Raw genomic sequence first — 27740 nt, forward strand, 5'->3', positions numbered from 1 at the left:
TTATAATAAATCTATCTATAAAATCTCTTTATACACACACACACACACACACACACACACACACACACACACACACCTCTCTCTATTCTATGGATAGATAAATAGACCAGAGGGCCAATGGTGTAGGTTTCAGGCCAAACCTTAAAGTCTTGAAATCAGGTAGTATGACTCTTCTTACTATTGTTTTTCAAGATTGCACTGGCTGGGGCGCCTGGGTGGCACAGCGGTTAGGCGTCTGCCTTCGGCTCAGGGCGTGATCCTGGCGTTATGGGATCGAGCCCCATGTCAGGCTCCTCCACTATGAGCCTGCTTCTTCCTCTCCCACTCCCCCTGCTTGTGTTCCCTCTCTCGCTGGCTGTCTCTATCTCTGTCAAATAAATAAATAAAAGCTTAAAAAAAAAAAAAAAGATTGCACTGGCTATTCTAGGTTCTATATATCAATATAAAGAGATTTTATATAATATTTTATATATTAGATATAGATAAATACAGCTACGGGTCTCCTACTGATTCTGTTTCTCTAGTGCCCCCTGACAAATATAACTAGCAAATGGCTCCCTTGTACCTCTTTCCAGTAATTTATCCTCAGAAGCAACAACTGTTCTGATTTCTTTCACCATGGAGAAGTTAGTTTTCTCTGCTCTTGAACTTAATATAAATACAATCATACAGTATTTTCACTCACTCTATTGTTTTTGGAATTCACTTATGTTGCTGTATGTATCAGGAGCTCATTTCTTTTCATTTCTGAATAGGCATGCCATTGTAAGGATATACCACAGTTTATCCATTCTGCTGTTGATAAACATTTATGTCGTTTGCTTTTTTGTTTGTTTTTGGTTTTTATCAATAGAACTGCTATGTAATTTTCATACAGGTTTTTATGAAGACATGTGTTTCCATTTCCTTTCAGTAAACATATAGGAGTAGAATTAATGGGTCATAGAGTAGGAGTACCTATAACTTTATAAAGTGCCTATTTTCCTAAATGGTTTTATCATTTTCACTATACCAGTAATACATGAGAGTTCTAGTTGTTCCATATCTAGTTCCATATCTCGTTGTTCTACTTGTTTCATTGTTGTTTTAATTTAAATTAGTGTGCATATTAACCATTCAAATATTTTCCTTTGTGAAGTCTCTCAAAACTTCACCATTTTTAAATAACTTGAGGTATTTGTCTTTATATTATTGATTGTGGGAGTTTTTTTCTATATATTCTGGCTAAAAGACTTTATTAGATATGTATATGTGATACGTATTGCATAGTGCATTGGGTGTTATACGCAAGTAATGAATCATGGAACTTTACATCAAAAACTTGGGATGTACTGTATGGTGACTGACATAACATAATAAAAAATTTTTATTAAAAAAAAGATATGTATATGCGGGGGAGGGGTTGTTTGCATGCAGAGGACTGTGGAGGGCAGAGAGTGGGAGGTGGGACGGAGAAAGAAGGAGAAGGAGGGGGAGAGAAAGACAAAAAGACAATACAAATTTTTCTCCCAGGATGTGATTTTACTTTTCATTTCTTTTTATTTTCTGAATTATGTCTAAGTACAAATGCTTTAAATTTGACATACAGGGGCGCCTGGGTGGCACAGCGGTTAAAGCGTCTGCCTTCGGCTCAGGGCGTGATCCCAGCGTTCTGGGATCGAGCCCCACATCAGGCTCCGCTATGAGCCTGCTTCTTCGTCTCCCACTCCCCCTGCGTGTGTTCCCTCTCTCGCTGGCTGTCTCTATCTCTGTCAAATAAATAAATAAAATCTTTAAAAAATAAAAAATAAAAAAAATAAATTTGACATACAATTTATATTTCATGGTTTATGCTTTTTGTGTTCTATCTAAAAAAATCTTTGCCTTCTCCAGGTTTTTGAAATTGTCTTGCTTCTTTCTTTGAAAAATTTTGTAATTTTAGCAGTTACATTTAGTCTCATAATTCATCTCAAATTCATTTTTAAGATGTAAAGTAGGAATCAAGATTCACTTTTTTCCCTGTATACAGTAGTCCAGCACTACTTGAGAAAAAAATTATTCTTTTCCTCTTTTAATTGTTTTAGAAACTTTAAGGAAAATCAACTAACCTTATAAGTGTAGTATTCTCTGTACTCTGTATTATTTTCCATTAATTGATTTTTCTATCTTTCTGCACATAACATGTAGTCATATTTACTGGGGCTTTATAGCAATTCCTGAGATCAGGTAGTGTGAGTCCTTTTTTCAGGATTGTATTGACTATTCTAGATCTTTTGCATTTCCATATGCATTTTAAAATTTGTCCATTTCTACTACAAAGCTTTCTATGGGTCTATCGAATTTATAGATCATTGAGAATTGACATCTTACAATTTGAGCCTTTCTACTCATGAGTATGATATATCTCTTGATTTTTTTAAATCAGTATTTGATAGTTATCATTATAGGAGCCTTGCACATCTTAATGTTAACATTACCCTTAAATATGTTTCTTTTTTTACATTGTGGTGAGTAGAATATTTTTAATTAAAGTTTGTTGCTAATACATGATAAGGCATACAAAGACCTACTTTAATAAATTCTGACAGATTTCTTTCCAGAATGACTGTACTAGCTTTTACTTTCATCAGCCGTACATCAGTGTTTCCACATTATTGATAGCACTTTGGATTATCCAATTTTCTAATTTTTTTCCATTCTGATGAGGAGAGTCATGCAACTTCTTAGTTTTAATTTTTATTTCTCTATTTTATGTAAATGAGCATCTCTTTATATGCACTTATGCATTAGTCATAATCCCCGTAAACTGCCTATGTATGTTTTTTTTCTATTGTATTTATATTTCTTTTTCATTACGTTACCTGACCTTATATTATTTATTTGCAGAAGTTCTTTTTATATTCTGATATTAAGCTATTGTTATGTTTGTAATCTGTCTGTTAACCTTTTCTATAAAATCCTTCATAGGAAGTAATATTTAATTTAAAACAGTCAAGTCAATAAAAAATTTTTTTGCCATGTAGTTTGTATTATTTGTATCTTTTAAGAGAGTATTTCTTTACTGTTAAGTTGCAAATATATTCTCAATTATTTTATTTGATCAATTTTATAACTTTGCATTTCACATTTGAGTCTTTAAACTTTCTAAATTCCATTTGATTATTACAGTGTGTATGGGTTATATACAGCTCTGCTTTTCAATGCTAGTTTACTGAATTCTATTTACCAAACAATTTGATCTTTCCCATCTTTGTTATATATCATATTCCAATATAGTCACAGGTCTATTTCCGAACAAACTATTCATATCCATTGGTCTATCTGTCTGCACCACAAAGTTTAGTTTTATACTAAGACTTTGTATCTTATGATGCAAGTTGGCTCTTCTTTTTCAAAGCTGACTTATATAATATTGGGTTCTTATTCATCAATACACATTCTAGAATGAGATTTTTCAGGTTCCTAAAAAAGCAGCTATAATTTTGGTTGGAATTGGTTTTACTTTATAGATTTATTTGGAGACGGATGACACATTTTACATGCTAAATTGTTGCACCTATGAACAATAAACTTACTGAGTATAGTGCATATTACCATATGCCACTCAGATCACTTTTAACAACTGAGTCAGATTCTCCCAGCTGCTGAGAAAGTGCGGCTCTTAGCTGAATACCTCTTCAGAAACTGTCCTTAGCTGAAGATGGCTGCCTTGTCCACCACACCCCCTTCTGTGGAGATGCAGGAGCATAAGAGCCTGCCCCTCTTGCCTCAAGCTGGGACAACTTGGAAGGGCCTTCACACCACTGAAGCTCACTTCCTCTGCTGCAACTCTATTACATTTTACCTTTTCCCTCTGCTCAATTATGCTTCTTTCACCCCTCAAAGGAGTTGTTTATGAAAGCCTTCTCCAACAAATGTCCTGCACTCAAATATAAGAATCTCAGAACATGTTTCCTGGAGAACCTGAACTAGGGTTGTTCTCTGCAGAAAAATCCTGGAGTTTTGGGGGATAAATTTAATTCGCAATATAATTGTCTGGATCTATGGCATGTCTTCTGATATATATTTAGAAATAAGTAAAATGATGTCTTATTTTCGTTTTTCTCATTCTTGTCTGCCACACAGAATACTTCAATCTTATTTGGAAGACAGAGATGTTATCTATTAGCTTCTTCAAAACCCAGAATTCGAATGTTTTATTATATCTTATTCTTATTCTTGAAGGTTAGTGAAGAGTATTCTGGATAATATTTATATCTATATTATGAAGAAGTAATTCCACTCTCTTTTGGTATGCATTGTTTCTGCTATAATGTCAGCTGCCAATATAATTATTATTCCTTTGTAGATAATCCTTCAATTCACTATGTCTCTTTTTTATGGTGTTCAGTCCATAGTTTATTTCAATGGTAATATTTTATATAGACAGAATTTGTGGTAGGCTTATTTGCATAGTCATAATGGTTCTAATTAAAATTTGATCATTTCTGTTTCATAATTTTCTATCCTTTTATTATGGGTGTTTTCCTTATGTCTTGGAGGAAAAGTGACAGCAGTTGAAGGTTTTTTTTTTTTTTTTTAATTTTACTTTCAGTTATGGCCTGGTCCCAGTTATGCAATTATCTGCCTCTAGTTTCCCAACACGTTCTCAAGACTCTGGAAGATTTCTACTCTGAACATTCAATTAGTCCAGTATCTTTTTGACATAAGTCCTTAATCCCTTCTCCTATCTCCATTTACAAAAAAACAAAAAAATGTATTTCTGTTCTACTACCATTTACTTTGTTTTTGTATTCACCTGTACCTCTTCGATATCAAAAAAGCATTTATCATTGCTATGCATTTGTCATATATTTGAATATAGTATAATATAGTGGGATACAGAAGAAGATGATTAATGTCAGAGCATTAATTTCATAGAACTTTTTTTTCTTTAAGTAGGCTCCATGCACAACATAAAGCCCAGTGTGGGGTTTGAACTCATGACCCTGAGATCAAGAGTCAGATGCTTAAACGACTGAGTCACCCAGGTGCCCCTCATATAGAACCATTTCAATCTGAAATCTGCCCAGTTTGTTTTCATTCATTTTTGGAAGTATAATCATTCGATGTTAATATCAGTTTCTTTATCCTGGCATTCCTTGGGACTTTTATATTCCCCGTTCTTGCTTCAAAGTGGCAACTCAACACTCTGTGTGCAATTGTTAGTAATATGCATGGTGTTAATACCTTGAAGTATCAATTTTCCTAGGGCAATCTACATGCCACTCTGCCAGATGAGTTTGTATTAAAATGCAAGGAAATAATTGCTTAATGATTATTTCAAACCTATGCATAGATTCTATAAATATTTTCATAAACACGCTAATTTTAGCTATTGCCCCTATTTTGCTCCTTTTCGGGGAAACTCCTTGAATGAATTGTTCATGAGAATCATGAATATAATTGCTCTGGATACCATCATACTAGATGCATTAGAAAGTGCATTATCTTTTTATGCTAAATTCTACTTGGCAAGCTAAATTATAATGTTTTCTTGGTGAATGTAGAATCTGAGCAAGGAGTTTAATTGGTTGATATAAATGGAAGGTGTCATAAAGTTAGGGTCACTTGAGGCGTCCATTTTCACCTGCCAAGGAGGCCACACACTTCTGTCGTTGGTTAGGGTACCCTATTCTCTGGAAATTTCTGGAAACACACTGAAAATTTCTTGTTTTGTGGGCTCCATTTCTCTAGATTCCACATTGGCCATTCTCCTTCTGTTAACATAGTCTTCCTTCTAATAGCATATAGTACAATGACTTTAGCAATGCACATACAGTGCTCCAATAATTTACACTTTATTACTTAGAGTGGTTGAGTTCACAGTTGCTTGTTAATTTTTATCTGCTTTGATTTTCTAACTTGTGAGAGTATATTTCCCTCTGTATCCTTTTAAATATTTAAAAGGATAAATACTTAATACTTAATATAATATAATACTTAATAATTTAATACTTAAATACTTAAATATCCTTAAAATACTCTTTTAAAATATTCAAGTAAATAAGTTCATTATGCAATTCCTGTGCAGAGTCATGTTATTTTAAATATGGTAGCATGTTAATATTTTTAAATGTACCATATAGAATCAATATTTTAAAGTAATATCAGATTTTAAAGTTATATTACAAGTGAAGAAAACATGTTACTATTACAGGTTATTATTTTAATATATAGTATTTTGATATTACCCCTAGTAGATAGAGTTGTGATATTTTTATAATTTATACTAATTATGGACATATTTTAAAGTGCCATTTACTGAGGATGTACAACATTTTTCTGTAACTTTAAACACATTTCTTACCACAAGCTGAACTCTTCCACCATTAAGTACATCTTGATCTAACTCAGGCAAGAAGTGATTGCTGCATAGTGACAAAAACAAAAATTATATTATTATATAAATATAGAGGAAGACTATGAAAGAAATGTGCAGTGAAAAATTTGGGAGAAATTAGCAATCAACAGAATGGAAATAATAGTTTTATTAAATTAGAGTATAGGCAAGATATATACAAATCTACATGTTTCCACAGTCATTTGAAAATTCACCTTGACATAAAATTTAAATTTCTAAATAACATTTTAATGCCACTCTTCTTTGCTAAACAGAAATATATAAAGAGCAAAAATTTGAAAGTATCAATGATAGTTAATAAATTACAGAACATATAAATATTTTATTTACGTTTACTTAGATATCTTACTGTCTTATGAGAAAAGCAAAGCTTTCTATTTTTAAAATATCTATAGTGTGTTAAAGCATTATACTAATGCTCACCATTAATTTCTGTTTAAAACTAAAATACTGACATTTGGCTTTTCCAGAACTTCTGTTCTTGAAAATAATTTTTCTTGAAATATCACTACTTATTCCTTTATATGTTTTTCAAAAGAGAAAGTGCATGAAGAATTGCCTGTTGTGCCATATGTTTACTTATAACTTATTTAGGAGTAAGGGATATTATTAAAGGTTTAAGTATATCTAGAATACATCCTGAAGCAATTTGCTTATATTTTTCACATTATCTATCCTAATACTTTTAAATCTCTGAACAAGACCTCTTATGTCTGGTTAAGATAAATGGTAAACTATGGGTTGCATTATATTTGTTTATAGTTCTAAGGATGTCATCCTATGAATTACACTAAATTGATTGATACCAACGTAAAAGACATGGTGCTTGTATTAATTAGAATACTTAGTAAAATAAAAAAGTTCCCAAATGCTGATTGCTTTCTTCCTATTTTCTTTGCTCACAATGAAATAGGACAAAATAATCCAGATTATAAAATATTGTCTTAATTTCAATTTCATTCTTCACTTCCTTTTCCATATTTTTAAAGGAATTACATGGATAGAATTGACCACATAGGAAAGTTTCAGTTTATATATATTATAAAAAGAGAGTTCATTTTTTACATATTTTAACTTGCTTCTAAATTAAGTTTTAACCTTCATAATTGTAGGATATTATTTGCTAGTCATTTAAATAGTTATTACATTATATCATATGTATTGGAGGTTATATTTTATAGAATGCCTGGAAACAGCTCCAAAGCATCATCTACATTAAGAATTCAATATTTATTTACCTATTTAGTAAGTGTTTATAACAGCATTTTTAAATTATTTTCTTATTTTTATTTTTTATTATTTTGTGGATAAATGTAGCTAAAATGAAAGTCCTGAAAATTTATGTCAAAAATATTATTTCTAGACTTCTATTTCTCTAAAACTTTGGTTCAGTGGTTATGCATATATATAAGCTTTATACCACATTGCTACGGGCTGAATTTTGTTTCATCCGAATTGATATGTTGAAGTCCTAACTCTAAACACCTCATAATGTGATGTATTTGGAGATAGAGCCTTAAAAGAGGTAATTAAAGTAAAACAAGGTCATATGGGTGGGCTCTAATCCAATATAACCAGTGTCCTTATAAGAACAGGAGATTGAAACACAGACAGCAGAGGTGGAAGGATGATTGTGTGAGGGCACAGTGAGAAGGTGGCCCTCTGCAAACCATGAAGACAGACCTCCAAAGAAACCAAACGTGCTAACTCCTTGATCTTGAACTTGTAGCCTCCAGAACTGTGAGAAAATAAATTTCTGCTGTTAAAGCCACACAGTCTATGGTATTTGGTTATGGTGGCCATAGCAAACACCTCTATCTTGTGAGATAGATAGATAAGATATTATCATCTCACTATAAAGGAGAGGAAACTGAAGCATGGAGACATCGTTTGAAATTAGTTACATGACTGGTAAAGCGGCAGCACAGTGTTGAATTATAATTTTAACTGCCAAACATAAATGATTGCAACGACACAAAATAAAATATAACCTCCATAATACATATGATATTTACAAACAACTAATGGATACCATTTATTTTACTTTAAAAAGTAGAATCATTTGTGTGGTTCATCTGTTGGTTTTAAGCATTACAGAAATAGACTTCTCAAACGTTTTAAGTTAAAAAATATAAAGAGTGATTAAATCTATTCTATAGAAGAGGTCTTTTATAACCTGGCAACGGGTGTATTGGCCTTTGGCTATAAAGTCATGTTTGTTTTAGCACAATTAATCTAGGTTTCACTTTTCAAGATGTGTTTACAATACAAAAATCTAATTTAAAGGAAATGACCTCACCATTTCATATTTCTGGAATTAGTTGTTTCATGAATCCCAACCTGTGTGTGAAGCCATTGGTATGTGTATTCTTTACTCCTTTCTAATTTTTCATTTGCAGTGGCATCCTTGTAGATAAGTTTTTCTTCCTTACCTGATGAAAAATATAGAAATTTTACTTGTTATTTAAAGAGATCAAATTTTGGCCAAGTAGTTCAGTCTAGGCAAACAATTTTATCAAAAGAAAGGAAAAAAAAAGACTAATTCATGGGAGCTCAATCACCTGTAAGAAAAATGTCAGCTACTTACAGATTAAGTAATTTTCCTGCTTTAGTTTTAAACTCATCTATTTTGAAAAATAAAGAAAATGTTTCAATGCAGCCAACATCTTATAGGACTTGCTTTTTTAGTTTTTAAATTAAAAATTCAAAGAATTATTTTTGGTAGGTAGTAGAATTCTAGTATAAAAAGAATATCTGTCCACTATGATGTCTTTTCAGGCTTATTTTAAAGTCCGATTGTTCTTACACACCTTATACATACATAGAATTCATAAATTATATTGAGGGTATTCGAAACAGAGCTTTAATTTTGTATATAAAACTAAGCTTGGTCTGTGTTAGTTAATACAATATTTTAAGCTAGGAATATAATTGTATAAGGTTTAGGGAAACTGTGCTAACGCCAGAGTAGTTATTTCAAAAAAGGAGGTGAGGAAGCATAATATAAATGGATATGGGAAATATGCAAGGGGAGAAATTATACAAGGTAAGAATACAAGGTAACAAAAAGAAAAGAGTAAAGAAAAAGAAAAAAGAAAATTAAAAATCCAACCCTTATATTTAAATGTAAAATTTATACATTTGTGTGTTTTTTAAAAAACTCTGTAGATGTTACTACTATAACAGCATTTCAGAATTATACCAAAGATCTGTTGTTATAGAGCCTTTCTCCATGGACTAGATCTTTTTTGGAGCCATTATCGTGTTTAGGGACTTACTAGCTTTGTAGGATTGACTGACAGTACACCAGAGAAAGGTACCTCTTGAAAACTAACTCATGGTAATCAAACTAACAAGAATCCTATAATTTAAAACCTAATATTTTATATGTTAATTTATTAATTCTTTCACTATAGGTCTTTGTACACAGAAAAGTCACCGTGTATTTGCAAGTTGTTTGGAAAACAAATGAAGCATGGTGCAAGGCACGCTTCGCACGCTTAGTGCATGTGCCACACACAGTCATACATGTACATACAAGCTTAGCATTTGTCATTGTGAGTATGTTGGGGTTGATACATCTACCGTGTCTTTTTTTCCTTAAAAGTTCCTGCTGAAATTAGTAAAATGACTCTAGTTCAGAGATACTGTAGCCAGTTCTTAGAAAAGCTAAAAATCAGCATGTTTATTTCTCTAGACTCCATGTTACTTAGCAAATTTAACTTGCTGTTGCTTCTCATGCCACCTTATGTTTCGAAAATGGCCACATCTTTTGCATCCTGAGCTTAAGCCAACCCCTCCATATTTGCTATATTGGAGGAACAATTACTTCACATGCAAGGGCTGACCATTGAATCCATGAGCAGACACCGCTCTGGTAAGTGGCTGAAGAGGTTACAGAAACTGTAAGAGAAACTCAAACAAAGGGAACCTTTGGCGTTGCCACTTCCAGTTACTGCACAGCATTACGTTTTTTCTCTAGCAGGGTCCCAGCATTTTATCCACCTTTCTTGGTTGACCAGACCAGATGTTGGACCCATAAGTGCAGTGACAGAAAAAAGTGAGGACTCAGTGACCACTGATAACCAACTGAGCCCATAGTTAGAAACTTATCTACTCTTGATATGTACAGAATCCTTTTGTAACAACGATACTTTTAGCTAAAAATAAAAATTATCTGTGTCTTTCTGTTTTTTAAAATAAAGACAAATACTTGCAATAGTCACTTTTTACGGTACTCATTTTGGAAAGTTTTCCTCAACTCTACAATAACACTCCATAAACCTTAAGTGGTTTTACATCAGAATTCAGCTAAGGTTCTAAACAATAATTCCTGACTAAAGATGAGAGATTTCACTATAAGGGTCCAGTTCATATTAGCCATTTTAACCCTAAGGCATAGATTGGTAGATTGGCGTGTGCTCAGTGTAATAAACAGAACAAGCATATTGGTGAAGTTGGCTGGATGTACTTGAAGATACTGCAATTTACATACTGAAGAAATTGGTTGTTTTGGCTAAACTATTTCAGGATTCCTACTGCCACTGAGAAGAGGAAAATAAGATTAACTCTTTTCAACTTGTAGAAGTTCTGTTCTTAGCATCTCACAGAGAAAGAATAATGGTGATTTGCATTACTTAATGGATGCTTGTCATTAGTCAGGCTGTCTATAAAATCTTTCAGTTGTAGAAGAGGCACCATTCTACCTGCAGAACTCAAAATGCTTTACTTACTGTCCTTTCCTATTTTTCTGGGTCTTGTTTCATGAATTTCTGGAATCATAACCTAAGGAAAAAAGGTCTTTCCTGCTATCCCCTAGTTACTGCTGCCTATGTATGCTTCTTTTCTTCAAAACACAACTTTGAGTAATTTTATTTAAACAAATTGTTAATTTTTTTATTATAAAAGGAATATTCTTATTATAGAAAATTTAGAAAATATAGAAAAGTACAAAGTCAAAAAGAAAAAAAGGAAAGAAAATCCACAAAAATCCCACTATCCAAAGATAACCACTGGATAATATTTTTAAGGCATTTCCTTGTAGTTCTTTTTTTAATAGATTTTTTTCGTTTTTTGTTTACATAAAATTGTGTGTATTCTATACATCCTACTTTTCTGTTAGTACTATAACAAATGCAGTCTATGTAATGGATATCTCATCCTAAACACAATATTGATGGTTATACACTATGATGTACCAACTTGTTACATGATAGGTTTCTAATTATCTATTTAATTGATCTGTTTTTCAGGTGGAATTAAAGATAACATCTCTAAAACTATAAATATTTTGAGAAACTCGATATAATCTATATTATCAAATAGTTGTAAAAGCTTTCACCAATTTACCATAGAATATATGAGATTTTTCATTTCACTGAGTCCTTGGGCAACACTGGGATATTAAATATTTTAAAGTTCTTGATAATATGACAAAAATATTGTCTAATGTGGCCTTAATTTATACATTTTTACTGCTAGTGAGAATGAATGTTATTCCATGATTACTTATTAATTATAAATCAAATAGTGTAAAATACTTTCTTGTTCTCCCCAGTTCTGCTGGATCCTAGTATTTCCCTTTCTGTTTTTAATTGACCATTCATAATTGTTTATCCATTATCACTGGTGCAAATATTTTCTCTTGCCTATTGCTTGATTTTAGTTTCTATTCTACTTCCAAAAGGAGCAACTTTCTCTCTAGGCATAGAAATTTATTTGCTAAATATCTTCTAAACTACAAGTCATTTTCCCCTCATAATTTATAGGTTCACATCTCCCAATTCAATAAACTCATATAAAATAAGATATAAGTTTTCAGGGACAAATTCTATACTCTTTTAGTATTTTCCCTTTCACACAAAAAGATACTGGGTAACAAAATTCTTTTAAGAGAAGTCTACTTCTTGTTTCTATTTCTTCACTTTCCATTCCCACCTTAATTTATTGCAATTGAAATTGTCCTTACTAATAACTGTCTTAATCTAACAAACACATTTATTTCATCTTAATTGACCTCCCTGCTGAATTCAACTACACAGGCCATTTCTTTTGTCTTAAAACTCTCTTTTCGGCAGGACATTGAAACACCAGACTTCGAGTGCTCCGTTTCATGCTTCTTTACAGATTCCTTTAGATGCGTTCCTCATTCTACAAGTATCTAGGACCCCCACCCCAGCCCCACTCTTTGCCTGGCACTGTGCTGTCTTCTGATGATAGTCAACCAGATAGACATTGTGTATTACCTCATGGAACTGGCAGCCTAGAGGACTAAGTATTGCCAGCCTCTATTTTATTCCTGTTCTCATATCCAGCTGAACTTCAGAATCCCTACTTATTTTTACCATCATCATCCTACTAAGTCTGTTTTGCCTCCTGAATTCCCAAGTCATCCAGATCAGGTACTCTGGAGTCAGTCTTGGCTGCTCATGCCTTACAGTACCAACATGTAATCAGAAACTAGATCTAGTCTCCCTGCTGGGTATGTCACTAATAACTGGTTCCTCCTTTTTATCTCACTACCCATTTTACTTCAGGCTCCATTTTGAACAGGAGTGAGCAGGCTTGTATGTGGTGATGTAAGTGCAAAGGTACCTTTCTGACCTATCACGGTGGAAGAGGCACCCCTTCTCCTAAGCACAGTGCTTTCAACTCTGCTCTGGATCCCAACCCTTTCATATAATCTAGGATCTCTTATCCATCAGTATTTTCTTTTCTTCTGTAGTTCCAGTACCTGTCAAAAATGGCTTTTACCTTCCCTTCTAGAAGCTACTCTTCTCTCTCCTTTCCTAATCAGATAAACTTCTTGAAATGGTAAACAAGACCATTTATTACAATTCATGTTTCAGCTCACTGCAAGATGCCTTCTTCACACCATTTCACTGGAACTGTTCACACCAAGATCACTAATATTGCTAAATTTGGGGGACTTTTCAAAGTTATCACCTTACTAACTCCTCTATAATATTATTATATATTGTTATCCACTCCTTCCTTCTTAAAGTCTTATTTCCTTTGGATTTTGTTTCATTACACTTTCCTTGTTTTTTCTCTGACCTTTTGTCTAAACCCCAGTTGCCTTCAAGGGCTCCTCTTTCCTTGCCATCTCTTCTAATCTCAGGATTCTTTTCTAGGGTTCGATCCTGGCCCCATTTACCCTTAGGCTATACTTTTCCTGTATAGGATATTCATTCAAGTTCTTCATTATGTTCTTTTGAAACATGTATCCATCCAAAGCTTTGCCACTTAGACATCCCACAGATAATTTAAACTCAGTATGTAAAAAAGCTGAACTCAGGTATTATCCTACGTTTCCAAGGTCCCATAATGCTACCACCATTGTCAATGTATAAGTCAGAAACCAGAGTCTTATACTGAACCAGTATTCATCCTCACCCTTCAATGGCATATTTTACCTCCTAAATTCTTCTCAATCTCAAATTTTCTGGATTCCTGTTGCCACTATTTAATGTCAGGCTACCATCATTTTTTCTGAATTACTGTAAGAGCCCTCTCACTGTTTTTTGGGTTTTTTGTTTTGTTTTGGTCTGTTTGTTGTTGTTTTTGTTTTGTTTTTTTTCCTTTCGTCTTACTTCCATGTACATACCTCCATAGTGCAAACGGCCTTGCTAAAATACAAATCTAATTATACTGCTTCATAGGTTAAACTCTTGGTTCTCCGTAGCTTTTGGATAATGTTCATTATTTTTTTTTTTTGGCATGGCATATAAGCCATGCATGTACCTTTAGACATGTCTGTTAGGTTCTTGCCTCAGTCACTCAGATATATTAGAATTATCCAAAATGGTCTCTTTTGCCTATAGGCCTATGCTTCAGATTACCCAACAGTGTTTTTTGCTTCATGTCTTCATAACATGACAGTTTAGAAATTACATTCTTTGGGGTAAGTCCTTGATTTTCCAACACTGCATTCCTTACTCAAATTAATTTGGAGATGCCCTCTAAAGGTTCCTACAGAGATTCCATGGTAACATTTATTATATTATATTTTATTTTCCTATTCATGTGTCAGTGTTGCCTACTATATATAAGCTCTTTAAGGGGTACACAGTAGGATGGTGCTCAAAAAACATTTGTGAAATAATGGAATAATTGCCATAGTTGATTAATGGTCGGTCAGTGTAATGTAATACATTCTTATACATAATTAACTTAATCATTATAATAGAAACTTTAGCTCTGAAAGTCATAACTAGCTTGGAATAAAATTGACAACCAATATAATGACTATTCCATCATATAATGCTACTTTTAAAATGTCCACAGTGTACACAATCCTAGAGGAAAGCAGTTAGGCTTTAAGAAGTTCACTGAAAGAGATGAGGTCTCTTTTGAAATTAGTGGAAATATTATTCTTTTCTTCATGAAAAATAAAATAAGTGTTCATTAAACCCATATGCTTCACATAAATGTTTTCTAAATTTTCAGTGTAGCATAAATGTCCTACACAGAGGGAGATTAAGATTCAATTATCATTTGGGACACACACAAAAAGCTAATTATTTATATTTTAAATACATATGGCAACTTTCCCATGACTATTTTCTTTTCCCTTAATGGCCTTTCTTAGTAATGTAATAAAAACGTATTCTTGGTTTCACGGATAGAGATGAGTTCATCTCTTTACCAAAAGCTTTTGGAAGACATAGCTGTGTGACGAGCAAAATGCTATGTTCAATGGAAATAGTTTTGGTAACCTTGATGAATGGCTGATTCTATGTATCTCATGCTGGAAACACTAAAAATATGTTTCCATTTTAAAGTATAAGTGGTCTGTACATGTTTATTAAAAGAAGTTATTGCATTATACCTCACAAATAAAGCACAAATAAAATTGGAGTTTGGCATAAATGTTACACTAACAGAATTTTAAATTCATTAACATCTGTATAAATACTTGTTGATAGGGTGTTTATGGCTTCTTCCTTAACCAATCCAATCTGTTGCTGGTAAGTTGATGGCATTGGCATGAAACCAATAACTCTCTAAGATCCATTTGTGTGTGACAAGCAACATTCCTATTCTTTTAAAATATATTTAAATATATATGTAATTGATCACTAAGGAAAATGACTTTATGAATAAAGAAGAGGATTGTTGTTGCAAAACTTTAAAAACAGAAATTTTGGGAATAGAGCCAAAGCTGTATGTAAGGGTCAAATGCTAACTGCAGCGCTAATCACTCCTTTACATATTTTACTATATTTTATGGTAGGGAGGCTAAAAAAAAAAAAAGCACTAGAATGAAAAATACTTGCTCGTTTCTGACATTTAAATTAATTCTCAAAATTTGGGGGTTGGGTGATACATAAAGTATATGAATGACCCTCAGGAAAGCAAAGGAGAAGTTAGTTACTAAATTGTCTTTTAAAATCTACAGATTTTGCAGATACAATTTTCAATATTATAGAATTGGTATATTTAAGTGAATCCCTCTGGAATAACAGAAACATTCTTTCACAAAGTCAATGTAGTTGTGCTTATTAATCAATTATAACAAGTCTTCTGTACTCAAATTATATATAATTCTACTTGAAAGGATATGTTTTGCCATTCGTATTGGTCCGTTGAATTTAATCCCCTTACTATCTTTGTAGGGGAGCACCAAATACTACATAAAGAGTGGGTTCTTTAGATTCTTCTGTGAGAGCCACATAAGTCAAGAAAATTGCAGGTTGTTAAAGTCATATAGTCATACGTATAGTCATATTAATGTATAATGTGTCTCCATGTTTGCTGTTAACCAGGGCCGGGACTAGGGTAAGTCAAGTGGGGCAAATGAAATATTTTACTTTAGGCACAAAATTTAAGGTGGTGACCAAAATCTCAGTAATCAAGGTAAATAATATTTTAATGTAATATTTTAAAATAAAAACTAATGCAAAAATCCAGGATAAACAAAATGTAAAAGTTTTAAATGACAGGATCAGTAACAGTGCTATGCCAAGCTGTATTGGAAACTGAGGTAAAAGGAAAATCCAGTAATACTGATCCTTCACTGTCATGGCATTGGCAGATTTACCCATTTCTAAGTTATAATAAGTGTTAACAGGATATTATTTTTAGAACTACCCGGGAGCCATTGTCTAAGATTGCTTTCTACATTTCCGATGAATCTGGCACACCACTTAATTTTTCCCTGGAAGAGGCTCTGGAATTGTGACATATGATAAATTAATTCTAGGATAAATTAATTCAGTCTGTATTGGAGAGTGTACACCTTAGTCATCTATCTGCCTAGCATCTATCTTGCACGTAATAAGTTGGTTTTTTCACTTACCAACTGTGTAATATTAGGCAAATCATCTACCTTCTATTTGCCTCAGTTTTTTTCCTCCTAAAATGTATATAGTAATATAAAGTAACAGAACACATATAATGGCTAACATATATTAAGGATTTAATAACTCTAGCCATTTTGCTATTTTTTTAAGTTAAATGAACTCTATTATGCATAGCCTTAATGCTATCTCAGTTGCCACGGGCCAAGACTTAGCTATCCTGGAGGTAGGGCTATCTGTAAGAGTCTCTAAATCAAGGTTCCAGGGGGTCACTGGAAGGATTCCAGGATTAACCACAAAACTAGACAGAACAATTTTCTGGGGGAGTCCAGGAAGTCTTTGTTCAAAGAATTCTAAATCTATAACAGGTATTTTTTAAAAATGTATTTTATTTCATAATATATGAGGATTTTAGTGTGTCTTTAATAAAGAAAAGTTAATTTCCAAAAGATAACAAGGATACACAGTCCTAATTGATTTCAAGTTATTTCACATAATTTTTAGCAATTGCTCAGTAATAACCATGAAAGAGGTTCCACTGACATGATTCTCTCCTGTTTCACTCTCCCAATTTAATTACTCTTGGAAAATATTCCCCTATCCAACTGAGACTCCCTCCGGGAGTGTTAATATAGTAGGTCATCCAAACTAGGGCCCACCCAATAGAATAATGGAGAGGCTGATGATGTAAGTAGGTTGGCTTTCAAAATAACATAGTCATAGTGGCCATATAAATATTACTGCCACCTGTTTTTTGTTTGTTTGTTTGTTTGTTTGTTTATATAGTTGGACTTCAGGTTCTTGCCACATATAAAAGCTTCTGCTCTGGTAAAAAGACATCATTAATTCTACTTATTTATGTATATGTATTAATTGTGGGCCAAATATATGCTGATTTCCTTTACTAGTTTTATTTCAAAAGAAGTCAGTAAGTGGTATTATATTGATACACTAATGATAGAGGCTTGATGGATCCAATTAAACATTTTTTGTATCATTGTAGTCATTGTTTTTTTATAGCTATAAAACAGAAATACCTATCTTACATATGTTTATTCATTCATAATGCATTTCTCATTGACTATTAATTTCTGCCTCTGATGATTTCTCTACCTATCAAATAAGAATAAAGATATACTTCTGTTAGAGACAGAGCTAACATCACATAAAATATTGAATATATATTAAAATATTGCTTGCATTATAAAAAACTAGTAAATATAAGTAAAAATAATTTTCTTTCACAATTGTTTTTTAGAGAAAGAGAGAGAGAGAGAGGTTGAAAGAGAGAGAGAGTGTAGGGAGGGGCGGGGGGGGGGGAGAGAGAGAGAGAGAAAATCTTAAGCAGGTTCCACAACCAGCATGGAGCCCAACTCCAGGCTCAGTCTCACAACCCTGAGATCATGACCTGAGCTGAAATCAAGAGTTGAACACTTAAGGGACTGAGCCACTCAGGTGCCCCTCTTTCACAACTTGAATGACAAACGTATTAGAGACTAATAATCCTGGTCCCAAACTTACTGTTTTCCATAGGTAATCACTTAGACAAGTATCTCCATAGACTGAATATTTTAGAGTTTTCTAAGTGTATACTTTATTAGTTCAGAATTTTTATCTTTCATTATATTTTGTCTAGAAAGATAGATTTTTATTTTATGTAGCGGAAGTTCATTTGTAAATGAATCAGGGCCTCCATTCATTGATTTCATTTTTATTTGAAAAGATAGGTAAAAGTATTATTGATCTATTTATACTCTAGTGAGGAAAAGTCAAGATAGGCATTACCAGTCTTCCCTACAAAATTAATTTTTGGCTTTAAACTACTCACATAAATATTGATTTGGGGAAGATTTTTTTTTTTTGAGAGGAAACTGGGGGTGAGGTTTGAGCTGAAAGGGACTTCAATTGGTCAAGTCACTTTGCTTATCAAAGACATAGTTTTGTCATTCATCAACATTAGAAAGGAAAGCAAAATAGGGGACACTTTATGACATAATCTGCATTTCGTCATTGTGCAGGGCCATGATAAGTTTCTCTATATCATTCCAATTTTAGTATATGTGTTGCCAAGTGAGCACAAAAAGCTCTTTTTATCATTTTTATTTTGTTGTGATATGTAAATGTATACAGAATATCGCATATAGCAGGTGTTTACAATTTCAAGATTTATTAGTAATTATAAATATATGTAAAGATTATATATTATATAAATTATGCATAAATTGTTTGAAATTATTATATAAATACAAATATAAACACATATTCCATGTGACCTCTGATCATTAAAAAAAATAGAACACAGCTTGCACATGAGAAGTCCTCCTCAAAAGTCTCTTCTTTTAGGGATAACCACTATGCTAAATTTTATAACCTTGACTTTCTTGATTTCCTTTATAATTTCTCCTACCTATGTAGTAAGCAAACTTTGCTTGCTACAATTCTGTAGGTATCTCTTGGTTCATTTGTTCAATATTGTTTGTGAGATTCATCTATGTTGCTGTGTATAGATGCAGTTCATTATTTTTCAGCACCATAATATATTCCACTGTATGGATGTATTAAGAGTTTATCCATTCCATTGTTGTCAGACACATGGGCAGTTTCCAGTTTTGGACTATTAAGAAAAACACTGCTTTGTCTATCCTTGTACAAGTTTCTATAGGGCAAGCATTTAGGAATGTAATTGAAGGATCATATGAAATGCATATCTTCAAGTCCACCATGTGTAAAATTAGAGGGTCTCTCTCTCTCTCCCTCTAAAAAACCCTCTAACATATTTAGAGCTTCTTGTCTATTTTTTCTATTAAGTTATTTGTATTTTAATGATTTTTAGGAATTATTTATTAGGATCTGAGATCCTTTTTGGTTATATGTGTGACAAATACCTTCTCCATCTCTATGGGTTGTTGTTTCACTACTATTAAGACATTTTTGGATTTATAGAGATTTTTAATTTTAATGTAAATATATTTATCAAGGAGACCAGTATTTTTAAAGAAATAATTCCATATCCAATGTTATATTCTTCCATATCCTCTTATATTTTTGCTTCTTATATTTAGGTTTTTAATGTGGACATAATTAATTTTTTAGTACAGATGATTGTTTAGGTAAGATTTATTAAAAAGTCTACCTATTGCCCACGGATTTAGAATACAATCTGTCTTTAATATCAATTAAGCATATATGCCTTTATTAGTTGTCATTTTCTCTACTATTTTACTTTACCTACCCTACCCTATCTTAGAATTACTACCACCCCACCCTATCTCATCTCATCCCAGCTATACCATACCATCCATACCATACAATACCATACCACACCACAATATATTCAGTCTTATTTGCATCAGCTCAATAATAAGAGTTTATTAATAATAAATTATGGTGTTTTACGAGTTCTCCCAATTTATTCACCCTGTTGAGTGTATCTTGGCTATTTGCAGATTTTGACTTTCTATACAAATTATAGATTCTGCTTGTCAATGCCCATAAAAACCTCTTGTAACTTAATTAAGATTGCATAGCATCCACTGTTAATTTTGGAACAATTTAAATCTTTGAAATTTAGTCTTTCAATTCATAGATTTATTTAGTTTTTCTTTAACACTCTTGATAGAGTTTTACAATTTTCCTGATAAGGTCTTCCACATTTTTTTGTGAGACACATTCTTTGGTACATGATTTTAAAAATACTATCACATCTTCTTTATCCATTCATCGGTCGATGGACATTTGGGAGAGAGGGAAACAAGCCTTAAGTGACTTTTAATGATAGAGAACAAACTGAGGGTGGATGAAGAGAGGTGAGTGGTGCATAGGTATTCAAGAGAGCACTTGTTGTGATGAGCACTGGATGTTGTATGTAAGTGATGAATCACTGAATTCTACCCCAGAAACCAATATTGCACTATATGTTAACTAACAAAATTAAAAATTAAAAAAAATACTGTCACAGGTTGAAATTTTTTCCGTTCCTGGTTGCTTGCCTATAATGTTAGGTTTAAGATTAGAGTTAAGGCTAGTTTTGGTGTCATATTTTTCTAGGAACTGATCATTTTCTCCAAATTTTCAAACGTACTGCATAGGGTTGTTCACAATATTCCTCTACTATAGTTTTAGTCTGTATCATTTGTCATCCTGCCTCATTTTCATTCCTGATACTGGTTATTTGTGCTTTCTCTTTCATTTTTGTAATCAGACTTATCAGGAATTCATCAAATTTCTTTCAAAAAATTTAGCTTTATTGATGAATTGTTTTACTTAAAAAATTTTCATTGGCTACTGTTTTTATACTATGATATAGTATTTTATTATTCAGTTATTTTTAAAAATATTTATGATTTTTTGACTTATGAATTTTTCAGATGTTTCTTAATTTCCAAGATAGTAAAGATTATCTAGTTATCTTCATTTATCATTCATTTCTAGTTTATTAGAATCATTACTAGTACTATCATTATTAGTATTTTTGGTATTGTTCCTTTATAGTTTATTAGCATTATATTCAGAAAACGTACTGCACATGATTTCAATCCGTAAGTAATTTTTAAGAACTGATTTAAGGCCAGCATAAGTCCTGTGTGTGCTTGAGGTAATGTGCTTCCTCCAGTTGTTGAGTGTTTTATACATGTTCTTCAAGCAAATGTTATTAAATTGGTTTATCAAACCATGTCCTTACTGATTTTTTGAGTGCTTGTTCTATAAATTACTAAGAAAGATATAATAAAACTGTCAATATAGTTTGGAATTTTTGACTTCTCTTTGGTACTTCTTTAATCTTTGATTTATATTATTTAAAAAAGAATAATAACATTCATTTTTTTGGAGCAGTTTTAGGTTTAAAACAAAATTTGAAGGTATAGACATTTCTCTACATACTCCTTTCCCTTACATATTCAAAGTCTTCTCCCATTATCAACATAATTCCACTCCCCACAATAGTGATACATTTATTATAATCTGTGAACATACACTTAAACATCATAATCATCCAAAGTCCATTGTTTACATTAGGGTTCACTCTTAATGTTATACTTTCTGTGAGTTTGGACAAATGTATAATGACATGTAACCATCATTATGGTATCATACAGAGTAGTTTTCACTGCTCTAAAAATCCTCTGTGCTCTGCCTCTTGACCCCTTCCCCCCAACCCTGGACCCTGGCAATACCGATCTTTTTACTATCCCCATAGTTTTGCCTTTTCCGGAATGTCACATAGTTGGAATCATACATATAATAGCCTTTTCAGGTTAGCTTCTTTCACTTAGTAATATGCATTTAATGTTCTTCCATGTCTTTTCATGGCTTGGTACCTCATCTGCTTTCATTGTTGAATAATATTCCATTGTCTGATGTGCTACAGTTTATTCATTTATCTACTGAAGGATGTCTTGGTTGTTCTCAAATTTTGTCAATTATGAATAAAGCTGCTATAAATATTTGTGTACAGATTTCTGTGTGGACATAAGCTTTCAATTCATTTGAATAAATACCAAAGAATGAGATTGCTGGATCATTTAGTAAAAATATTTCTAGTTTTATAAGAAAGTTCCAAACTGTCTTCCAAAGTGGCTGAATATTTTGCACTCCTATCAGCAATGAATGAGAGTTCTATTTCTCCATATCCTTGTCTGAATTTGGTGGTATCATTCTGGATTTTGGCCATTCTAATAGGTGTGTAGTGATAGCTTGTTGTTGTAATTTGCATTTCCTTGAGGACATATGATGTGGTACATTTTTTCATATGTTTATTTGCCATCTATATATTATCTTTGGTGAAGTGTCTGATAAGGTCATTGGCCCATTTATATAACTGGGTTATTTATTTTCTCCTTGTTGAGATTTAAGAGTTCTTTGCATATTTTTGATAGTAACCATTAATTAGACAAATGTTTTGCAAATATTTTTTCCCAGTCTATGGCTTGTCTTCTCATTCTTTTGACATTGTCTTCAGCAGAACACAAATAATCCAACTTATCAATTACGTCTTTCATGCACCGTGCCACTGGTATTGTATCTAAAAAGTCATAGCTATGCCCAAGGTGACCTAGATCTAGATTTTCTTCTATGTTATATTCTAGGAGTCTTAGAGTTTTGTGTTTTTTTTTTTAAATATGAGGATATCTACTTTCTTCCAGCACCATTTGTTGAAAAGACAGTCTTTATTCTGTTGTATTATCTTTGCTCCCCCCTTGTCAAAGATCAGTTGACCATATTTGTGTGGGTCTATTTCTGGGCTGTCTATATTCCGTTCCATTGACCTATTTGTTTATTTTTTTGCCAATACCACACTATCTTGGTTATTGTAGGTTTATAGCAAATCTTGAAGTCAAGTATTGTCAGTCCTCTAAATTTGTTCTTTTCCTTCAATATTGTGTTGGCTCTCCTGGGCATTTTGCCTCTTTATATAAATTTTAGAATCAGTTTGTTAATATCCACAAAATGACTTGCTGGGATTTATTTAATCTATAAATCAAGTTAAGCAGCACTGAAATCTTGCTGATATTGAGTTTTACTATCCATGAACACAGCATATTTATCAATTTATTGAGTTCTTGGTTTCATCAAAGTTTTATAACTTTTCTCATACAGAATTTATACATATTTTGTTAGATTTATACCTAAGCATTTAAGTTGGGGGTGGCAATGTAAATTGTTTTGCATTTTTAACTTCAAACTTCATTTGTTCGTTACTAGTATTTAGAAAAGTGATTGGCTCTTATATATTAACCCTACATCCTGAAACTTTGCGATAATTGATTATCAGTTTCAGAAGTTTTCTTGTTGGTTCTTTAAAATTTTCTATATAGATGATCATGTCATCTGAAAAAAAATTCATTTCTTTCTTCCTATTCTGTATACCTTTTATTTCCTTTTCTTGTGTATTGCATTAGTTAGGATTTCCAGTACAAGGTTGAAAAGAAGTGGTCAGAATCAGTATCCTTGTCTTGTACCTGATCTTAGTGGGAAAACTTTGTATTTCTTACCATTAAGTGTGATGTTAACTGTAACTAAAAATTGTTTATCACGTTGATGAAGTTCCCCTCTATTCCTGGTTTATTGAATTTTTATCATGAATGGGTGGGTTTTGTGAAATGTTTTTGTGCTTCTATAGATATCATGTGATTTTTCTTTTTTAGCCTGTTGATGAGATAGGCACACTGATTTTTGATTTTTTTTTTTTAAGATTCTTCATTTATTTGAGAGAGTATGAGCAGGAGGAAGAGGGGCAGATGGAGAAGCAGACTCTCCACTGAGCAGTGAGCACAATGTGGGGCTTGATCGTAGGACCCCAAGATCATGACTTGAGCCAAAGGCAGATACTTAACTGACTAAGCCACCCAGGTGCCCCATGATTTTTGAATGTTTAACCAGCTTTATACATGGGATAAATCCCAATTGGTCATTAGAAATGTATAATGTGTATAATTCTCTATAAATTGTTGGATTTGATTTGTTAATATTTTGTTGAGGATTTTCTGTATCATGTTATTGAAAGTCTGTAGTTTTCTTTTCTTGTAAAGTCTTTGTCTTTAGTATCAGGTTAATTCTGGCCTCATAGAATGAATTAGAAAGTATCCCTTCTGCTTCTATCCTTTGAAAGAAATTATAGGGAATTTGTATAATTTCTTTCCTAAATGTTTGATAGAATTCACCAGGAACACTTCTAGGCCTGATACTTTCCCTTTTGGAAGGTGATTAATTTTTTATTCAATTTTATTTAATAGATACAGGCCTGTTCAGCTTGTCTTTTTCTTATGCAAGTTTTAGCAAATTGTGTCCCAAAGAATTGGTCCATTTCATCTAGTTATATTTATGGGCATAGAGTTATTCATAGTATATCTTTATTATTATTTTACTGTCCATATAATCAGTAGTGATGTCCCCTCTTTCATTTCTGATATTAATAATATGTGTCCTCTTTTTTTTTTTTCTTATTTAGCCTGGCCAGAGGCTTATTAATCTTATCGATCTTTTCAAAGGACCAGTTTTTGGTTTCATTGATACCCTCTACTGAATTCCTATTTACAATTTTATTGATTTCTTCTCTAGTTTTTTTTCTTCTGCTTACTTTTGATTTAATTTACTCTTCTTTTCCAAATTTCCAAAGGCAGAAACTTAGATGATGGATTTTACATTTTTTTTCTTTTCTAATGTATGCATTCTTTGCTATAAATTTCCCTCTAAGAACTGTTTTTGCTGCATTCCACATATTTTATAAGTGGTATTTTCATTTTCACTGAATTCAAAATTTCCATTAAGTTAAAAATATTTTTTTAATTTTTCTTAGTTTATTAATGCTTTCATTTCTCCCTAAAGACTGTTGTTTCTTACATTAATATAAGGACGCTAGCTTTCTTTTGGTTAGTGTTTTTGTGGTCTATTTTTCCTATCATTTTGCTTTCAAACTTATTGCACTTTTAGAATTTAAGTTTGGCTTTTGAATTTAAAAAATCTAAAAGCAATTGTAATCTGCTAACTAAATTATTTACATGTAATGTAAGTACCAGTATATTTGAATTTGTATATGCGCACACACACACATATATACACATTTAAGTATGTATATATATATATAAGATATACGTGTGTATGTGTGTGTGTGTGTCTTATTTTGTACTTTCTATTTACTTGAATATACTATGTTCTTTTTTTCTTTGTGTCTCTCTCTCTCTCTTTTTTTTTTCTTTTTGAGAGGAAGAGATGTGGGGGAAGGGCAGAGGGAGAGAGAGAGAAAGAATCTTAAGCAGGCTCCATGGCCAGAGTGGAACCTGATGTGGGGCTTGATCTCATGACCCTGAGATCATGACGTGAGCCAAAAAATCAAGATTCAGACACTAACCAACTGAGCTATCCAGGCACTCCTGACTACACTATGTTCTTTTTCTTTACTTTCTTGGCTTCGTTTTGGATTGAGTGCTTCTTTCCTTTTTATTGTTCTGTTTTGTTTTTTCCTTACTAGTGTGGAAATAACATTGTTTGTATATATTCATTTTAGTTTTTATCCTGGAAATCATAATATATATGGTTAACATAATCTAAAATTAAACAATTTCCCCTTCCTTTATATGATTCTATATAAGATTCTATATATGATTCTATATAAGAATCATAGAATACTTTAACTCAAGTTAGCTACATTTTGACTTATATGTAAATATTTCTGATTTGACTTGTGACATTTAATTTCACTTATGACATTTAATTTCACAAGATGTGATTATTGCCATTAATACTATCAATTTATGTTTGATTTTACCAACATATTTCCTATTTCTTATTGTTTACTATCTTCTTGCCACGTGGACTTTTCATCTGGGATTTTCTCGAGAAAAGGACTGCCCCTTTATTTAATAAGTGTCTACTAATAGCAAACTCAGTTTTTGTTAATATGAAAATGTCTATGGTGAGGTCTGCTGGGAAGATGGCAGAGTAGGACGACCCTAAGCTCACCTCCTCCCATGGATACAACTAGATAACACCCATGATCAGCAGCAATAACCCAGAAAATGACCCAAAGACTGGCAGAACAAACTCCAAAACTAAAGGCAGGGATGAGGCCACATCAAAGAAGGAGGGAAGAGTGAAGACACAGTGAGAATGAAATAGACTGTGGATGTCCCCATTTGGGAGGGAGCTGGTGGCACAGAGAAGGATAGAAAATAGATTCTCACAGCAGGGAGCCCACAAACAGGGAGGACAAACCTCCATAATACTTGCCTTTGAAAGTGAAAGGGGCTGAATTTTGAGAGTTCTTAAAACCAGTGGGACTTAAAGCCTGAAATTCTAAAAATCATTGGGCTTGCCTCTGGGAGAGTGCAGACAGTCTTAGGAAGTGGAGCCCCACACTTAAAAAGATATCATGACAAACAGCCTATGCAGTTACAGTGTAGACCCAGCATTTGAAAAACACAGGGTAGATGGGAAGGGGGGTGATTTGCTCATCTCAAAGTGTGGCCCAGAAAGAGAGGGATCATGGAGAGACCTCTCCAGGAACAAAGGAGCTGGCAGGTGCCATTTCCCTCCCCTCCCCTCCAGCATAAAGAACAGTCACCTGTGGAAACCAGCATGGTGCCAACCCTCAACATGTAGTAACTTGTTTGCACCAAGCCCTGCCCCCTGTGCTTAAGTGGATCTGCCTTCCCAGTCATGCTCCCCTCACTCCCAGCAATGCAGGTCCCATCCTCAGAAGACCAGTGCAAACTCTGTTAACACCACATACCCTTAAAAGTCAACAAAGTGTGGAGATTCAAAGCACAGGCTGTCAAACAGCTAGCTCTAAATCTTTGCTCTGTGGCTCTTCAGCTGTGTTACTTTAGACATGTTACTTCAAAATTTCTTGTTCTGCAATAAAGAATAATGACTACAAAAAACAAAACAAAACAAAAAAACCCACACCACATATCCTGACCCACATGTTGTGCAGGACCTCAGTTCCAGAGATGGCAGGGGCAGATCTCTCATGTGCAGACCACTGTACACTTTGCTGGGCATAAGAGGCAAAAAGAGCCTCTGTAGACCACTGACTTGAAGGAAAAAGAGTCCAAGACTCAGCAGCAGAGCACATATAACACACAAAGGAGACACTCCCTGCAGCATCAGGCCCTGGGGAAGAGGGAACACTGCACTGCAGGGCACTGAGGGATCTCTTTATCATAAGAGTATTATGAATAAGAGCAAGAGAAGTAGCTGACTTTCCTAACACATAGAAACAGACACAGAAAGTCAGACAAAATGAGGAGACAGGGAAATATCTCCCAAATGAAAGAACAGCACCAAATCATAGCAAGAGACCAAAGCAAAACAGATAATAAATAGTATGCCTGATAGAGAATTTAAAGTAATGATCATAAAGATACTCACTGGACTAGAGAGAAAAGTGGAGGACATCAATGAGACCCTTAACACAGAGACACACACAAAAAAGAGAGAGAGAGAACAAATCAGAGATAAAAAGCATGATACATGAAATTAAAAATACACTTGATGAAATAAATAGCAGGCTAGATGAAACAGAGGAATGAATTAATGACCTGGAAGACAAGTAATGG

General features: G+C 33.0%; 1 protein-coding gene and 1 non-coding gene across 2 annotated transcripts in view; both read right to left on the reverse strand.

Annotated features, from left to right (window-relative positions):
• The window catches only part of LRRIQ1 (leucine rich repeats and IQ motif containing 1), a 177474-nt gene that overhangs the window by 4867 nt on the left and 144867 nt on the right, over positions 1-27740 (reverse strand). Inside the window, exons 24-25 of the mRNA XM_057316341.1 lie at positions 8682-8814; positions 6329-6389 (exon numbers count right to left, since the gene is read on the reverse strand). Coding sequence (XP_057172324.1) covers positions 6329-6389; positions 8682-8814 — 194 coding nt within the window. The remainder of the gene's footprint in view (positions 1-6328; positions 6390-8681; positions 8815-27740) is intronic.
• LOC113256486 (U6 spliceosomal RNA) lies at positions 18653-18761 on the reverse strand. The gene has a single exon (XR_003316692.1). It is a non-coding gene; the product is annotated as a U6 spliceosomal RNA (small nuclear RNA).

The sequence above is a fragment of the Ursus arctos genome, unplaced genomic scaffold (assembly GCF_023065955.2).
Source record: "Ursus arctos isolate Adak ecotype North America unplaced genomic scaffold, UrsArc2.0 scaffold_21, whole genome shotgun sequence".
Classification (NCBI taxonomy): domain Eukaryota; kingdom Metazoa; phylum Chordata; class Mammalia; order Carnivora; family Ursidae; genus Ursus; species Ursus arctos.